The sequence below is a fragment of the Engraulis encrasicolus genome, chromosome 6 (assembly GCF_034702125.1).
Source record: "Engraulis encrasicolus isolate BLACKSEA-1 chromosome 6, IST_EnEncr_1.0, whole genome shotgun sequence".
Lineage (NCBI taxonomy): Eukaryota > Metazoa > Chordata > Actinopteri > Clupeiformes > Engraulidae > Engraulis > Engraulis encrasicolus.
In genome coordinates, this window is record NC_085862.1 from 56,231,975 (window position 1) to 56,250,081 (window position 18,107).

Consider the following 18,107-nt stretch of genomic DNA (forward strand, 5'->3'; position numbering starts at 1 on the left):
GTTGGTCAGCAGTAATTGCTGGGGGTAATTAAGGACAGCTGACAGACATTCACGCTGTCCTATGACCTGTTCCACAGTGAATAACATTTCCGTACTCCCCTCGCCATCATTTCCTACTACGCTGTTATGACGTGAGTAAGCCCTCTTGTCTCAAGCCTCTTTGGTATTGACTTAATTGAACTGATTGACAACACCTGGCCCTCCAATCAAGCCCAAGTTTCAACCCCACAGGTTCATACTGCTTAGGTGAGGCTCTTTTGTGGGACTGCTGGTTGCTACCAAATTTGAAAGGTGTTAGGCCTACTCGGCCCAGTAGGCCCTTTTTAGAGCTGGAGCGTAAACAAATGGGGGATTTGTTTAGAAGAAGACTCGCATTTAAACTGAAACACATTCTTGGACCCTCTCAGCTGCTCAAAAGAACATAGCAACCCTCAACAATGGTGTGTGTGTGTGTGTGTGTGGGGGGGGGGGGGGGGGGGGGGGGGCGGGGGGCAAAGAGAAAGTGTTTGGGACAACAATATAATAACCGTCATAAAAAGCTGCGCATATTACCGTCCTGCAGCACCGACTTGCATGTCTAGCTCGCTCTCCCTTTCTCTCACACTCACACACTGACTGGTATCTCTCTCTCAAACACACACACACACACACCACAAATGGAATGCTACAGCTGTTGTGCTCTTCAACTGAGGAAAAGCGAGGAAAAAGTAGACAGTGGAAAAACACACACACATACACGCTTAACTCACAATATGGACAAAGAAAAAAGAAAAAAAAGACAGGAAGAGGTGACTCTTCGACCCGGAAATAATTCGGAGAGGAGTGGTGTGTGCATGTGAGAGAAGGAGAGAGGAAGGCCGCTTATCGGGAATGCGGCCGGTCTGGCCGGCTGGGAGGCGGGGTTTCAGTTACAGTTTAACTCGACCGTCCCACGGGGAAGAGGACTCAGCATGTGTGTGTGTGTGAGAGAGAGAGGGAGAGTGAAGGGGAATATAGTCTGCAGGCAGCAGAGTGATTTGGCCATCAGCCAATCCAAACACAGGGATTTGGGGGGGGGGGGGGGGGGGGGGGGGGGCACAGGAATTTGGAGAGAGAGAGGGAGAGAGAGGGAGAGAGAGAAAGAGGGAGAGAGAGAGATAGAGAGAGAGAGAGAGAGAGAGAGAGAGAGAGAGAGAGAGAGAGAGAGAGAGAGAGAGAGAGAGAGAGAGAGAGAAAGGGGGGAGAGGGGTGCATCTGCAGTGTCAGCCTGCCACGTTTGGGTCAGTGAACACTTCCTCTGGAATGGACAGGAAATGGCCATCTCCCTCGCTGTGTGTGTGTGTGTGTGTGTGTGTGTGTGTGTGTGCGCAAAAAGATGCGCTTTGATAGATGGCACTTTACCACACACTTTTTTTTTCAGGAGAATTTTTTCTCCCCAAACACTCCTGCCTCCTATGTTTGAGTTACAGACTGCTTTGAGCGTCACCCGAAACTGCACACAGACCCTCCCCCTTCTCTTCGCTGTTCAAATGATGCAGTTTTACTGAACGCATACACACTTTCAACACTTGCACTCTCGCTTGGGTCAGGGAAATGCTGTGTTCCTCATGGCATTGATTCTGTTCTCCTCTAGATGGTGAAAATAGACTGTTCTTTTTTCACACAAATCGCAGGGATGTCAACACACAGACACCATCATATCAGGGTTAAGCCACGATTGCCATCAGAATGTCCATGCCATTGGAATTGCCCATCGGAATGTCTCCACTGTAAACACAAAGAAGAGGACAAAAACATGCACTCACACACATCTGTGTTTTAGCAGAAAGAGCTGAAGCAAAGTGTCACTTTTACCAACCAATTCCTGCTCCAATGGATACCAGATACATACAGACAGACAGCCAGTCAGGCAAGCAGACAAATAGGCAGCCAGAGAGCAAAGACAGACAGCCAGCCAGTCATATAGACAGCCAGACAATCCGGCAGAAAGACAGGCAAGAAAAGTCAAATGGACATCAAGATAACCAGTGAATCAGACAGACAGACAGACAGACAGGCAGATCTGCGAGCTAGTTCCTAAATCCCAATCGGTCTGCCTCAGGAGTCTGATGGTTGACTGCAGATGGCTGAATTGAGTGTTTGGCCAGACTGTACTCTGTGCCGCTCCTGCAGCCTAACGTAGTGTTTGGCCAGACTGTGTTGGGCCCCGGGTCTCAGAGCTAACAGGAAAGAGGACTGTGTCTGCTGTATGCGCTGGTGAGCTGTGTTTAGCTTAGCTTAAGCTGTGTGTCTGCTGTATGCGCTGGGTGTGCTTAGTTTAGCCGTGTCCGTGTGTCCATGTGTGACATAATGGCTCTGGGATCCCTGTGGATCTGACCCCGAGGCGCGCTGTGTTTGGTCATAAAACAAACTAGCTCTATCGCGAAGTGATTAAGACGCCTCTGCAGGGAGACGAGAGTCAAGAGGTCCCGGACCCGGCCGTCCGCCTGCTCTTGGGACTTAAGACAGAGAGAGGGAGGGGGGAGGAGGGAGAGGGAGAGAAAGAGGATAGGAGAGGAGAGGAGAGAACAGGATGTAGAGAGGAAGAGGAGAGGAGAGAAGATTAGAGTCAGAAGTCCCTGACCCAATCGTCCGATCTGGGGACTCAAGAGGAGAGATGGAGAGAAGAGAAAGGGGAGAGAGAGAGGGAAAAGAGAGATAGAGAGATGAGAGAGAGAGAGAGAGAGAGAGAGAGAGAGAGAGAGAGAGAGAGAGAGAGAGAGAGAGAAGGGGGGAGAGGATAGAGGGAGGGAAGAGGAGACAGGTAGAAAAAGAAAGGGAGGGTGTGGAGAAGGAGAAGAGAGAAGGAGGAGAGGGAGAGAAGAGAGGAGGAGAGAGGGAAGCTGGACAGCACAGGCAAGAGGACAGGATACTAGGCTAGAGGATAGAAGGAGCACAACGACTGCTCATCTCATCTGTTTGTTTTTTCATTGGTGCGCAGCTGTGCTCAGGCTCCATGACCCGGAAATGAACCCTCTCAACATCTTTGCATCAATTTCCCTTTGAAATAAACACTCAGCATGACATCCCCTCTGAAAATCCCTGATACTTCAACTTCCCCTCTGCTGTTAGCAGTTATGCCACATATGCTTTGCATATCTGGTCCAATGTGTTCGCTGTTTGTTAGCAACAACAAAAGATGTAAATATTCTGTTAGTTCAGTTACTGACACAACCCTGAAGCGACGCATGAATTAATACCTTCCGTCTGTCCATTTTGTTAGTTTCTCTTTTTCCCCCCCAGGAAATAAAGTTATATCTGAAATGCAATAAAATTGTTACCCAAAAGAGATTATTTTATTTTAAAAGGGATAAGTTGTGAAATAATAAACATACAAGCATAAGTACACTTTGTTTTCACATTAGTAATTATTACATTAATTAATATTATATACAGTGCCCTCCATAATTATTGGCACCCCTGGTTGAGATGTGTTAAAAGCCTTAAAATAAATTCAGTGTTTATTGCAGAAGAATACTGTCACACTGAAAATTGTAGGAAAATGTAGCCTTCAACTCAAATGAATTGTAAGAAAATAAAAAAATCCCTGACTAAAAAATAATTATTTTTCATTAAATCACCTGTTCCACAATTATTGGCACCCTTAACAATTCCCAGGAAATAAATATAATTGAAGCATTTCTGTCATTTCTACTGTAGTTTACAAAGTTTATCAGAGTATGTAGGAACATTTAATTAGTAATTCATCACTTCCTGTTTCCCTGGGGTATAAATATGACGTGACACCAAGGCCATTTCTCTTATCCACTCTTAAACATGGGAAAGACAACGGAACACAGCATACAAGTGAGGCAGATGTGCGTCGACCTTCACAGGTCAGGCAGAGGCTACAAGAAGATTGCCACTCAACTGCAGCTGCCCATATCCACTGTGAGAGGAATAATTAAGAAGTTCAAAACAACTGGAACAGTGGTAAACAAGCCTGGACGAGGACCCAAGTTTATTTTGCCACCACGCACAGTGAGGAGGATGGTAAGAGAAATCAAAAGATCTCCAAAGCTCACTGTTACAGAATTACACCAAATGGTAGCATCCTGGGGTCACAAAGTCTCCAAATCAACCATCAGGCGCTGTCTATACGCCAACAAGCTGTTTGGGAGGCATGCACGGAGAAAACCTTTCCTCACTCACAATCATAAACGCAAGCGTCTGGAGTTCGCCAAGCGGTATTGGGGCTTCAACTGGGACCATGTGCTTTGGTCAGATGAGACCAAGATTGAGCTTTTTGGCAACAAACACTCTAAGTGGGTCTGGCGTACCACGAAAGATGCGCATGCTGAAAAGCACCTCATACCCACTGTGAAGTATGGGGGTGGGTCAGTGATGCTGTGGGGCTGTTTCGCTTCCAAAGGCCCTGGGAACCTTGTTAGGGTGCATGGCATCATGAATGCTTTGAAATACCAGGACATTTTAAATCAAAATCTGTTGCCCTCTGCCCGAAAGCTGAAGCTGGGTCGTCACTGGGTCTTTCAGCAAGACAATGACCCTAAACATATGGCCAAATCTACACAGAAATGGTTCACCAGACACAAAATCAAGCTCCTCCCATGGCCATCTCAGTCCCCTGACCTCAAACCCATTGAGAACCTGTGGGGTGAGCTGAAGAGGAGAGTACAGAGGAGAGGACCCAGGTCTCTGGATGATTTAGAGAGATTCTGCAAAGAGGAATGGCTGAAGATCCCTCTTTCTGTCTTTTTCCATCTTGTGAAACATTATAGGAGAAGATTAGGTGCTGTTTTGTTGGCAAAAGGGGGTTGTACAAAATATTAACACCAGGGGTGCTAATAATTGTGACACACATTATTTGATGTCAAATAATTATTTCTTTATGTGGGATTTTTTCCCCACTGAATAAATGCACTTGTATTGAAGGTTGGATTTTTCTCTTTTTTTCCATTAAGGTCCCATATTATTTAGAAAAAAAATAAAATATTTGGAAGCTAAAAAACACATCTCAACCAGGGGTGCCAATAATTATGGAGGGCACTGTATATATTTGTTTGTTTGTTAATCATTTCTCAGTTATAAAAGAAGCTTCATGAGCAGTGGTCAGAGCTGTGTAATAATAAAAAAGAAAACATACAAAATAATGACAACAAGCCTGAAGAGCAGTGTGTGTGTGTGTGTGTGTGTGTGTGTGTGTGTGTGTGTGTGTGTGTGTGTGTGTGTGTGTGTGTGTGTGTGTGTGTGTGTGTGTGTGTGTGTGTGTGTGTCACGGTGGGCAGATGGTACATTGTGAACTGTGTTTAACTGACATAGTGCATTTGAAAAAAAGGTAAGTGTGTCTATGCTGACAAAGTCTATGCCGACAAAGTGTTTGTCAATGGTGACAAAGAGTGAGTGGTGTGGTCGTGTCAAGTGTGCTTGACACATAGGTCTATACTGACAGCGTGTGTGTCATGCGTAGGTGCACAGCACAGAGCGAAAGCCATCTACCCCGCGGCGTGCGTGCGTCCGTCCGTGCGTGCGTGCGCGTGTGTCTTATCTCCCGCTGGCCCGATTTTAAGTTGATTTGGCAAGTGTCTGTTGTCTACACAAAGGGATTAACCTATAAAGGCCAATGCTGTTTTACAATACAAGGTCAACCAATAGAAATAGCGTTCTCTGTTGCTCTCTGTCTGTCTGTGTCTGTGTGCGTCTGTGTGTCATGACACTGCAGTACCAAATGTAGAAAAGGGATTTAAAAGTGACCTAAATTTTACGTCTGAATGAAGTGTGTGTGTCAACATATTCTGGGGTAAGGGTGGCAAGAGAGGACAAAAATCATCTGCAGTCCAATAGGCTACCACACTGTAAAAGAGCATCTTGCAGCTAACAGAACAGTGGGGGCCCAGCTTGGCTTTAACGCACACACACAAACATAATTGCATTTTTTTCCTGTTAAGTCTCAGTTTAAGGCTAAAATTAAAACGCCTAGTGCCATCCCGATCTAATCTGTGCGTGTTAGTGTGTGTGTGTGTGTGTGTGTGTGTGTGTGTGTGTGTGTGTGTGTGTGTGTGTGTGTGTGAGTGTGTGTGTGTGTGTGTGTGTGTGTGTGTGTGTTCCAGCATCACCCACATGGAGCTACATTACAGCCAAAACACACAACAGCCAGGTGGAAGCACTAGCATCGGAAGAGGAGGGTAACGTGTGTGCCTGTGTTTAACTATGTGGGTAACGTAAACACATGTATGTAACTGTGTGTGAGCATATGCGTGTATGCGTGTATATGTGGCGTGTGCACACACGTGTGTGTGTATGTGGGTGGGTGGGTGTGTGCATCAGGGTTCAAAATGGTCCTCAGAGACACTCGAGGGAGGATTCAAGGCAGGAGGAGGTGCGACGGGGAGAGAAGTCCAGGTGTTGGGGCAGGGGAGGTTGACGTAGGGCGTGGGTGGGTGGGTGCAGGAGGGATTGGAGGTGGGGAGATGACTGTTGTCCTGTGGCTGCGGTGGGGTGAGATGGCGCGAGGGAGACTGAGGGCCTCTGCACACCGATTCCAACAGCACTGCGGAGGACTGTCGGTTGGTTCCAACAATTTTGGTTACCCTGGCACAGCCGTGCTATAAACAATGAATGGTTAATTTAATCACAGCAGAGCATGGATAAATAAACAAGGGTCGGTTCCAACAAAAATAGAGCCCTCCCGTAATCGGCAGCCGACATCCGGAGACATCGATGACTGTGTGCGGGTTTGTGTTGAAAACAGTGGAATCCACCGTGCTCGAAGTGCTCCGCACGTTGTTGGAATTGGTGTGCAGAGGACCTGATAGATGGCCAACCTGAAACCATTGCAGAGTTAAAAAAATCTCGATGCTCAGTTGAGGTGAAGGCATCTGCCTCCCAACGCCATCAACCCACATGCCATCAGCAGGGAGAGGGGATGCGTCCCCCTGTTGACCTGTGTGAGTAGAGAAGTACCATCTATCCCTGCCCCCACCATACTGTTAGAATGTGTGTGTTTTGTGTATGTGTGTGCGTGTGTGTGTGTATGCGTGTGTGTGTGTGTAAGTGTGTGTGTCGTCTCTCAAAATGACAATGAGAACGTAAACACAGCTCCGTTACCATAGTTACAGCCCTTGATTTAGCCAAATTGAGTTAGCGCATTAGCACATTATTAGCTCACTGAACAGATCAGACAGCTACAAAACATCTTCACACGCAGCTCAAAGAGGAAGCGGGGAGAGGAGACGTTCTTCTGTTGACACGCACCACAGACGGTGCAGTTAGACACAGCAACTTATGTAGGAGTACAACATCTGTCCTTCCTAAACCTATTTCCTCTCTTTATTCCCCGCATTATTCGTAAAGCTGCCCTGTCATACAAGAGTGTGGGAGGGCCTGTGGCCTCAAGATTATTGGAGAGAGAGGAGTGAGAAAGGTGCTGTAACAGGGAGGGCATGTAAGAGGAAAAAATATGGGAGAGAGATTGTGAGGCAGAGAGACCCTATGGCCTGTAGAAAGACTACAGTATGGGAAGACTGGACAGTATAGGGAGAGAGGCAGAGAGAGAGAGGCAGAGAGAGGCAGAGAGAGAGAGGCAGAGAGAGAGAGAGAGAGAGAGAGAGAGAGAGAGAGAGAGAGAGAGAGAGAGAGAGAGAGAGAGAGACTGCATGAAGTGGAAGAATGAGAGGCATAGAGGCTTCTACCACCACTTGCAAGCACACTCGCACACGCACACACACAAGCTATGATCTGAGTCATTATGTACACAGAGTGTGTATGATCTGGAGCTGGCCTTTGGCGGTCACGGGCCACTTCACACGGCAGGAAATTAAAGAGGAAGATTAAAGAGTAGATGGTTGGGAGAGCTGCGGTAAAGGAAATGAAATCACCCTGTGCAACGCAAAGCGCTATTTAGCGTTTCAGCCACCCCCCAACACCCCTCCCATCAATCATTGGCTTACGTTTACACCTCTACAAGGCCACTCATTTGCTGGCCCTTCAATCCCTAAAATGGCCCTTGATTGGCTGATTTCTTAGGGGACAGGCTCAGTAACACAGAGTTCCTGTCCAATCAGAGGAGCCCAGGTTCTCAACAGCCAACCACAGGCAGCCAGTCAATAGCACGTATGCCTGAGCAGCCAATAAAAATGCATGCCTGTGGATTGGCGGCCGGACATGGCAACGGTGGCCGCTGTCGTGCCCAGCACCACTGCACTACAGATCGAGCACAAACGCACACCGATACACACACACACACACACGCACACACACGCACACGTGCACACAACTGCAAGAGTTTGGATGACGAACCATGGCAGCATTGATGTGGATGCCTGCAGACACACACACACCACAGAGGGGAATAACATGTGGGAACGGGAACTTCTCCAAACTGCTTGATGCAAGAAAGTGCAATGGCCTGAATGGATCCAATCATCTCAATGGTTTGAGGCTGGAGTACAAGCTACAGGGGCTTTTGAAGTACTCACAAAGGCTTCATAAAGGCTTCATAAAGGCTTCATAAAGGCACAGGCATCAAGATAGAGCATTTGATTATTATTATACATGTATGTGCTAGAAGGTTAGAGTCTATTTACAGTACCTGATTCAATAGCATAAAAAAACATTAAAAAGTAAAAAGTATAAGCTTGTAAAAAAAAATACTCAATGGCCACTGTCTATGCAGCACACTTTTTGCATTTTGTTCTGTGTAACGCACTTTAGCCATCGAAAACTCTACTCAAGGCAACATTCTGTTTATTCGTCCTATCCACAATGCCATTCTACCACACCAGTTCACACCAACATTGCACGGCTGCGCGTGTGGATTGACCAATGCTCAGACCTGAACCATGTTTCTCGAAAGCATATTTACTAACCACTTAGCAGCTTCGTAGGTTCGGTTGCCAATGGGAGATCACATTGCAACCAAGTAACGATGCTGTCGAGAAACGCATGCCAAGTCAGCTTCACAACATAGTGGCCATCAGGTTCCATTGGCTTTGCAAGAGTTACGATCCAGCTTCATGCACCACCCTGGTCCGTGGGCTACATTCTCTTTTCCTGGCATTGGCCAGCTTCACATACTGACTACTACCCACCACAGCAAGGGCTTAGAGCAGAGATCGTACAAGAATTATGTACTCTCAATGGCTTAGATATCTCTATACATGGGCTGAGTACTGGCTGACCAAGGCAGCTACAGCCAGCAAAGTTCACTACTATTCTACAGAGGAACCAACACCAGCAGCACCAGAAATAAGGATAGAAGACTGGCTCCACTACTATTCAATAGCTCAGAAACAGCACTGGCAACTTAATACAGAGACACCAGAAACGGCATTTGCTCTCTGTTTCTCTGTTCCCTGTGCTGCTAACATTCTTCTCTGAAAAAGCTGCTACAGAGAGAGAGAGAGAGAGAGAGAGAGAGAGAGAGAGAGAGAGAGAGAGAGAGAGAGAAAGAGAGAAATAGCACAAGGAGGAGAGAGTGAGGGACTCCTGCTTTGGAATTTTAAACAGGTCTCTCCGTGGGCCAAATCCCAACCAGCTTGCTATAAAACCCCAGCCAGAAATGTGTGCTCGTTTCTTTCTACACGCACAACCACGGAAGTTCATACAGTACGTACCGATGCTAAAACACACTGATACAGCACAGCACGTACGGTATATTCAGCACCTCAGTGTGTATATGCACAAGCTGACCCACAGATTTACAAAAAAATATCTTTAAAAGGTATGTATGTATTGCCACAGACTCTGGTGGGTGGGGGCGTCACAGGAGTGACAGGTTTGGCTTGCGACCTGCAGGGGTCAGTGTGGAGCAAACGCTCCGTCCAATCACAACACCAGAGGAACAAAAAGACCAGAATTTGGCCCCAAAGTTGCTGTCGCTCCTCGGCTTTGGAAATCACCAAAACCTGACACCTCCCCCCTAAACCACCACCCTCCCCCCTCGCCTGACAGTAAGCACCAGCCCCCTGCAATATAAAATAGGCCCTGAGTAAGACAGCACAATAAAAGCACTCCTAGACTGAGCTGAGGGAGAGAGAGAGAGAGAGAGAGAGGATCGAGTTCCAGCCCCTTTGTGTGTTTACTGTTCCTTCAAAATGGTCTGAGGGAAAAACGGCTATTACAGGGATAGAAGACAAAACAACGATGAAGATTGTGGAGTGTGTACTTCTTTTAACAAGAACATGAACCTGATCCTCAAGTATCCATGGCAACACAGCCGAGCTTCATGTCTAGCTGTGCCTTCAGCGTAGCTTTACTGGTACACCAGTCTTAAATGACAATGAGACTGAGGAAAATTGACTACCTAATACTACACAATCACTGATGGTAGTGTTTCAGACACATACACACCTAACATCCAAGGCTGCTTTTCTGTGATTAGAATTCGATTGGCACTCAAAGCACATAAATTATACTTAATATTTGCATTTAAAGATCTAAAAAAAAACATTCACGTGAACAACACTAGGGAAAAATCCCTTTCAATCAGATTATGATTCCTTCACAGACTTGATCTTCATATACCACCACCAACTACATTCACACATTACCAACAACGCCACACATGCTAAAAGCTACACCACCACACATCTGAAGCTTGAACCTTGAGTAGGGAAATAGGTATAAAAAAGGTGATTCAAAGCTAACTGGAAACACAAACAGAAGTGCTTAGAGGTTAGAAAGAGCCAAACACGTCTAAAACGTTCACTAAGTAACAATGACCATAACCAGCCTGTGACACCAGGGATGCATTCCAATACATAGACTCCCGTCCTCCGTCCTTGTGCTTGTGGCCTTGCCCCGCCTCCTGAGCCCGCCTCGGTGGAGAAAACAATTGAAGTTTCCCAGCCTAGCCACAACAACTTTTGGGGGACTGTTCTTCATTCACCATCCAGTTAGCAATTGAGAAAATTACTTTACAATTGAGATTTTGCAAGATATTGAAATATAATGCTGTTGTCAGTGATGTCATCATGACACATTACTTCCTGGTGCGAGGCCACAAGCACAAGTGGAGGACGCAAGGTCGCATATTGGAACGCACACCCTCTCACTGCAGTCATGCTAGCATGTTACTACTAGCTCCTAGCAACTGAGGTGCAGGGTACTATTCCAAGAACAAGGTTAAGTTAACCTATAGGAAGTGGTAAACCTGTTCATAAATAGTCCACAGGTGTCATCTAGCTAAGAGAACGAGGACTCAAGGCTCTTCTATTAGATGATTTACCACTACCCCAAGGTTATGTTAACCTGGTTTACTACTTAGCCAGGTTCTTGGAATACTCTCCAGGACATTCCCTCCAACACTAGCATCCATGGATTTCACTGCCCACCATTAGAGAACACTGCCCAACCAAAATAACATCAATGGACAATACTGTCCACCACCATTGGAGCATGCTATCCAATCAAAAAGAACATCACGTCAAGAGTTAAAAAGTGCTGCAAGAGTAAACAAAGGACAACCCCACCCACCCGACAGGTAAACAAAACTTTAACCCCACCCACTCGACAGGTAAACAAAATGAGAGAGAGAGAATCACTACCAAGCACAGGCTAGGCTACACACAAAACACCCAGAAGACAAGTGCAGACGAAAGGAGGAAAAAGAGCAGAAAGTCTGAGGGTATGGACTGCTACAACTTCAAGTGAGACTACAACTACTGCTACTATTACTAATACTACAACTACTGCTATTACTCCTAATACTATTTTCATCACAGCCGCAATGAGTGCCAAATTATCAAAGAAATCAGCAATTAAGTGCTGCGTAAATGTCAGCATTTCAGGAAGGTAAGTGGGTGGTGCAGTCAGTATTCATTGAAGGCCAGATATCACGGGGATGCAGGACAGGGATGGGCACAGAGCGGTAGGACATCGAGATATACCGGTAGATTTGGGGTTGTCCCTCCCCAGTGCCCAAGTGGCTGCAGTACATATTGAGTTGGCCGTAACCAGAAAGAGGAGGAGGAGGAGGTATGGGCTACATCACAAGGGGTCAAGTGGCTCGTCATGCCAGCCCCATGGCCACACCTGTGCCCATCCCCACTCCAATGCCCATCGCTGGGCTACATGTTGAGCTGGCCAGGGTCCGGCTCACCCATCCCTATGCCCATATCCATCTCCATTTCCGTGCCCATGCTCATGTTTCCTGGCCCTATGCCCACCCCACCCATCCCCATGCTGAGGCCAGAGCCCACCCCCATGCCCCCAATGTCCAAGCCTTCCATTCCCATTCCCATCCCCATGCCCATGGATTGCAGGTTGTGGCACTCGATCAGGAACCCCTCGACCCCGCCCATGCCCCCTGCCAGCGGGTTGGCGTAGAACAGGTTCTGCTCGGGCGGCAGGCCAGCGTCCGAGCCCCAGTCGGAGTCTGAGTCGTCGCTTCGCTCCTCGGTGTCGTGCTCGCGCCCGTCGTTGTCGATATCCGAGGCCTCGCTGGCGGTGGTCGCCGGGTAGCTCAGCTGCTCCAGCTGCTCCACCAGCTCCCCGAACTGCAGCGCCGCCGACGAGCCGGCCGAGCGCACCGAGCACGCCGGGAAGTTCACCATGGAGCTGGCCGCCGACAGGTCCTCGGACCCCGGTAGGCGGAGCGAGGAGGAGGAGTCGGGGCCGCCGGATAGGCCGAGAGGGAAGGAGAGAGACAGCGATTCGCCAGCCGAGGAGCAGTCGAGCGGGAAGGAGAGAGGCAGGGGCAGCGGGTCCAGGGAGCTGCACTCGGATTGGTTGTTGGCCAGAGAGCTGGTTTCCGATTGGTTGTTGGCTAGCGAGCTGGTCTCAGAGCGACCACGAGAGCTCCTCATGCCGTAGGAGAGGCCAGCACTGAGCTCCTGGAGCCCTACTGCGTATTCCTCCGCCACGGCGGGGTCTAGACCTGCCTCCCCATTCATCTCCTCCTCTCCCTCCTCCTCCTCCTCACCTCCTTCCTCCTCCTCCTCCTCCGGAAGGTAGGGGAAGTGGCCGCTCTTCTCCTCGAACCCGAGCGCGTAGGCCTCGGCTCCGCCTGCGTAGAAGTTCATCTCAGCAGGGTCGTCGTCGATGTACTCCTCCGACAGGTGCAGCTGGGCGCTGGGCAACGCGTAGTGGGAGGAGGGGCTGCTGGTTGCCGCGGGCAACGGTTGCCTGGCGCCCATCTGCAGCAGCTCCGCCTCAAAGGCCTCGGGGGTCAACACGCCCTTCCTGTCACCACCCCCCAACCCCATCCCCATCCCGACACCACCCGTAACCCCGGTTACAACACCGACACCGAACCCTACACCTCCCATCCCTCCTCCCCCGTCCCCACCACCACCCCCAACCACAGTGGCCCGCCCAGGCACCCCCCTGCCCCTGTCGCCCCCACCCCCCCACTCACTGCTGTGCTCATTGCCATTTTGGGAGAGGTGGTGGTGAGGGGTGGGGGGGCTACTCTCTACACACACAGAGGGGGGGCCGCAGGGGTCTCCTGCGGGGGCCCGGTTGCTAGGAGCACCTGGGTATGCGTGGTGGGAAGGGGGCGAGGTGGCAGCGTTGGCGGCCTTGGTGACGTCCTCCGTCAGGGGGCTGGCCGGACGAGCTGCCTGCTGCTGGTTCTGCTGGATCGGGCTGGACTGGTACTGGTGAGCCGGGGACTGGTGCTGGTAGCCAGACGAGGGGCTGTGGAGAGGAGGCAGGTGGGGCTGGGGGTCCGGGGACCTCCGTGGAGAACCGCCCACTCCTATTCCCATTCCCATTCCTCCTCCTCCTCCGCCAGGCGATAAGGAGTGGAAGGAGACAGTGGCCGAGGAAGGAGAACCAGGGAGACGCAGCGAGTCGTTGAACGACAGATTCTACAGAGAGAAAGAGGGAGACAGAGAGGGGGGGTGGGGGGAGCAGACATAGACAAGAAACAATTATAACAGCAGGAAGGGATAGGAAAGATGATACACAGGTGGAGAGAGAGAGAGAGAGAGAGAGAGAGAGAGAGAGAGAGAGAGAGAGAGAGAGAGAGAGAGAGAGAGAGATCGACAGAGAGAGAGAGAGAGAGAGAGAGAGAGAGAGAGAGAGAAATGGGACAGGGGATGAGGGGATGAGGGGATGAGGGGTGAGACAAAACAAACAGGAGAGAGAATGAGACGGGAAACAGAATAATAACAGTAGGGAGGACGAGATGGAAGGAAGGATGGATGAAGGGAGACATGGAAGAAGAGACAGGGTGTGGACCAAAACATAAGGGGTGGGGATGAAATCATGTCCAGTCAGACCGGAATGTGTGGAATATGCATGGAGCAGCCCAATAGAAATATGTAAAAGGGAAAAGGTCAGGAATGAGGGAGCAAGATGAAAGCAGGAATGAGAAACAGCAGAAGAATGAGACAGTTTGGCCGGAAGAATAACATGAACAACATACTGCACTGGGGAGAACAGGAATTAAAGTGAAGAACAAATACAAAATTAGGTACATTGCGTTCTCCACTGAAATTAGAAACTACATTAAATGCACAAATTGTCCACCGACCTGCTTGGCGAAATCGGCAGCAAGGGATCGAGCAGACATGCGGATCTTGCTGTTCCTCCTGGGGAGGGGAGAAAAGACAGCAGTTTAGCACTAAGCATGTGACTTTTGCTTTAAATCCACTATTCAAAATTCTGTAAAACGGTCAGGAGAAGGAGAAAGCCATTCCAGTTTCTGTTTCTCCTCTTTTACCAGAGTACCACACCATCACAGCCACACACACCTCTGGTACTCAGACACAGACACACACACACACCTCTGGTATGGGAACACAGACAGACCACCACAGTCACACAGTCACACAGTCACACACACAGTCACACAGTCACACACACAGAGTCACACACAGAGTCACACACACACACACAGAGTCACACACACAGAGTCACACAAACACACACACAGTCTCTCACACTCACACACAGTCTCTCACACTCACACACAGTCACACACACACACAGTCACACAGTCACACAGTCACACAGTCACACAGTCACACAGTCACACAGTCACACAGTCACACAGTCACACAGTCACACACACACACACACACACACACACACACACACACACACACACACACACACACACACACACACACACACACACACACACCTCTGGTACGGTGTCCTCTTGGCTCCGCTCTCTCTCACATACTCCACCAGCTGCTTCTGTGTGCGGCCGCTGTTGGGGACAGAAAAGATCGTCAGAATGTCTTTGTGTCTGATGCACTGTATACTTACATGCATGGGTATAAATGAACACCAGCCAACCGGTCAAATGCAGGTAAGAACAACTTACTATTACTAACCACTTAGACCCATTAGTGAGTGTGTTTGGCTAGTTGAATTAGGCTAGCCACTTTGGCTGGGGATGAAAACATTACATTTAGAGCTCTGCGCACACCCACACGCACACACCTGTATCTGAAGGAGGATCCTCTGCTTAAGAATATGGCCTTGGCTTTGGGCTGTGGCTGATCGTAGAGGCGGAAGAAGGAATGGTGCTCCACACAGTTCTTCCAGAACACCTTGCATGCGTCACGACTCGCCATCAGAAACTCCAGTGTGTCCTGGTGGGGACCCTGTGGACCAGTCACACGCGAGTAAGAAATCAAGTGCAAGTGTAACAGATTGGACGATCAATTGTACCGAGATATCTGACGACCAATCTGACTAAAAGGACATCTGTGGGTTGGTGGACAATTGTTTTGGTCCAAGTCAAGTCAAGTCAGCTTTTATTGTCACTTTCTTCATATGCACAGACATACAAGGAAAAATGAAATTACATCCATGTTGGGTTTAGAAGATTGGTCGAAGGGACAGATGTCACATTAACGTCATTAATGTACGCTTGCATAATTTGTTGTCCATTTCATTCCTGAAAATTGTACTGAAAGGTAAGTGTATGTACAGAAGCCAATTGTATATCCCCTATTAGATCCCTGGCTTGGGTAGTCATTTTAAGAGTGTAGTGCGAGCATCGCTTGTCTTGTAAAGCCTCTGTGGGCCAGATGAAATGGCACAGCGGGCCACATGTGGCCCCCGGGCCCGAGTTTGCCCTCCTCTGGTCTATGCCATACTAGACCAACTCGTCAGGTAAAAATAGGCAGGTTTGTCTCAATCACTAGGCCAGCCGTTCTCAAACTTCAGAACACCAAGGCCCACTTTGAAATGTGAAAAAATTCTGGGGCCCATCAAACCATATAGCCCAATAGGGCCTATAACATAATAACTTATTATATTACATTATATTACATTATATTACATTACATTACATTACATTTTATATTATATTATATTATATAAGTTAGGGCCTATTTTCAGAAAGTGGCCACTGAGCGGCCTCCTAAATAGGCCTACTGAATATGAAATTAGCATGAAACAAGCCAGCATTCACAGCTCAGAGAAATATGCATTAGATAGCCTAAATACGAAATGCTCTATTAGGAGGAAATAGCCAAATGTAGCAAGCCAAAACGGCAAAATTTTCTCTCACAATCGACTAAAAACAATTACAAATATCCATTTTACACATACATCAACACCTATAAGCATGAAAACACATCGTATCACGACCGCAGATAGAAAGTGTAACACTGTAGGCCTACCTCGCGGGTAATTCGCGCTAATTGATTCGCGGTAGAAAATTACTTCTACGATTGAAATGACAAAATGTTTACACATAAATCCTACACCTTACCGCATCAAAACACAAAATAAGGGAGTGTACTCAAGTTTCTGGACGCACACAAGAAAGACAAAAGATAACTATATATCATGTGAGTAAATTTGAGGATAATTTTCCCAGACCTCTTGCGGCCCATAGTTTGAGAATCACTGCACTAGACAATGTAAAACCTGGAAAGATCACATGTAACAAGCGAGCGTCTGGCCTAGCTGGAGGCCTCCAAGCGCGGCTGACTCACATGGACTTCTGGGTGGAGTTTGATCAGGAACCTCTTCCTCTTGAAGCTCAGCTTGCGGATCTTCGACCAATTAAAGGTGTTGATCTTCGTGTTGCCCTAAGAGAGACGAAGAGCGTATAGAAAGGACATGAGAAGACATGAATGGCTTTGTTTTGTGTGGGTGAAATGACTGTGTTGCAGAGCCGTTAGGGGCACCTGTGAGCAGTAACAGCGATAAGGACGATGATTCATAGTCATAGGGAAGAGGAGCAGGTAGTCTGACACCCTTTTCAACCTTCTGGCCAGACAGGTAAGGTTCTGGCCTGACACGTAAGGATCTGGCCTGACACGTAAGGTTTTGGCCTGCCTGACAGACACGGTTCTCACCTGGAAGACCTGCAGGCCCATGTGCTGCACGGCCAGGTTGATCTTGGTGCCCTCTCGGTCGGCCGCCGGATGGAAGCGCACGCCGTACTTCTCCAGCTTGCGCGCGATCTCCAACACCTGGAAGTCAGACTCGGCCGGAGTCTGACCGCTGCAGGACACACACAGGACAGGAGGGGGCAAGCAAAAGAAAACCAGAGCAATCAGAGATGTCAATCTGCCCCCCTGGTCAAGTTCAACACTGCAATCTTTCAGCATAAACACAATTGAAGACACATATGGAGAAGCAATTGTAGAGAGCAAGACGTGGATATAGACACAAAAGATCAGTTTGGTAAGAGTCAGGTTATTAAGTGCAGGTTAGAGGAAATCTGAGACACACTCAAGATGGCAATTTTATTTATTTATTTTTGGCAACAATGCCTACGCATTTCAGCCCATATGGCCTTCTTCAGGGCATAGCAAGAGCAGGCTGCTCGTTTGTCACATTTTAAAACTATCAATTGAGTCACATGACATAACATGATTTGCAAATCACATGGGAGAATACAAAAACAAGATGATGAGGGAACCATAATTAAATAAATTACAACACATTTGAACACCCTGAAGTACTCAGAATTCCTGATTGTATTTGACCCATTACCCTCTACTCTATCAATTAAAGAGAGAAAATACAAACTCAATATGGTTAGACATGTGACGACGTCCATCCCATTGACTCTTGTAACGTCTCAGCTGAGTGGACATGAAAGCGAGTGAGGAGCGGAGCGGATGCGGTTTGGCATTCGTGTAATCACTTTAGAGGTGGGCGGAGGCACATGAATGAATGGCCACTTTTGAAAAAGTCATCATAGCCAGGAA

The 18,107-nt window shown here is 48.2% G+C and overlaps 1 protein-coding gene across 2 annotated transcripts in view; it reads right to left on the minus strand.

The window, feature by feature from the left end:
• The window catches only part of farp2 (FERM, RhoGEF and pleckstrin domain protein 2), an 85,218-nt gene that overhangs the window by 22,275 nt on the left and 44,836 nt on the right, over positions 1 to 18,107 (minus strand). For both annotated transcript variants that reach the window (XM_063202010.1, XM_063202009.1), the window contains exons 8-13: positions 17,247 to 17,394; positions 16,881 to 16,976; positions 15,373 to 15,536; positions 15,068 to 15,136; positions 14,456 to 14,513; positions 13,451 to 13,787 (exon numbers count right to left, since the gene is read on the minus strand). In XM_063202010.1, the coding sequence (XP_063058080.1) occupies positions 13,451 to 13,787; positions 14,456 to 14,513; positions 15,068 to 15,136; positions 15,373 to 15,536; positions 16,881 to 16,976; positions 17,247 to 17,394 (872 nt within the window). The remainder of the gene's footprint in view (positions 1 to 13,450; positions 13,788 to 14,455; positions 14,514 to 15,067; positions 15,137 to 15,372; positions 15,537 to 16,880; positions 16,977 to 17,246; positions 17,395 to 18,107) is intronic.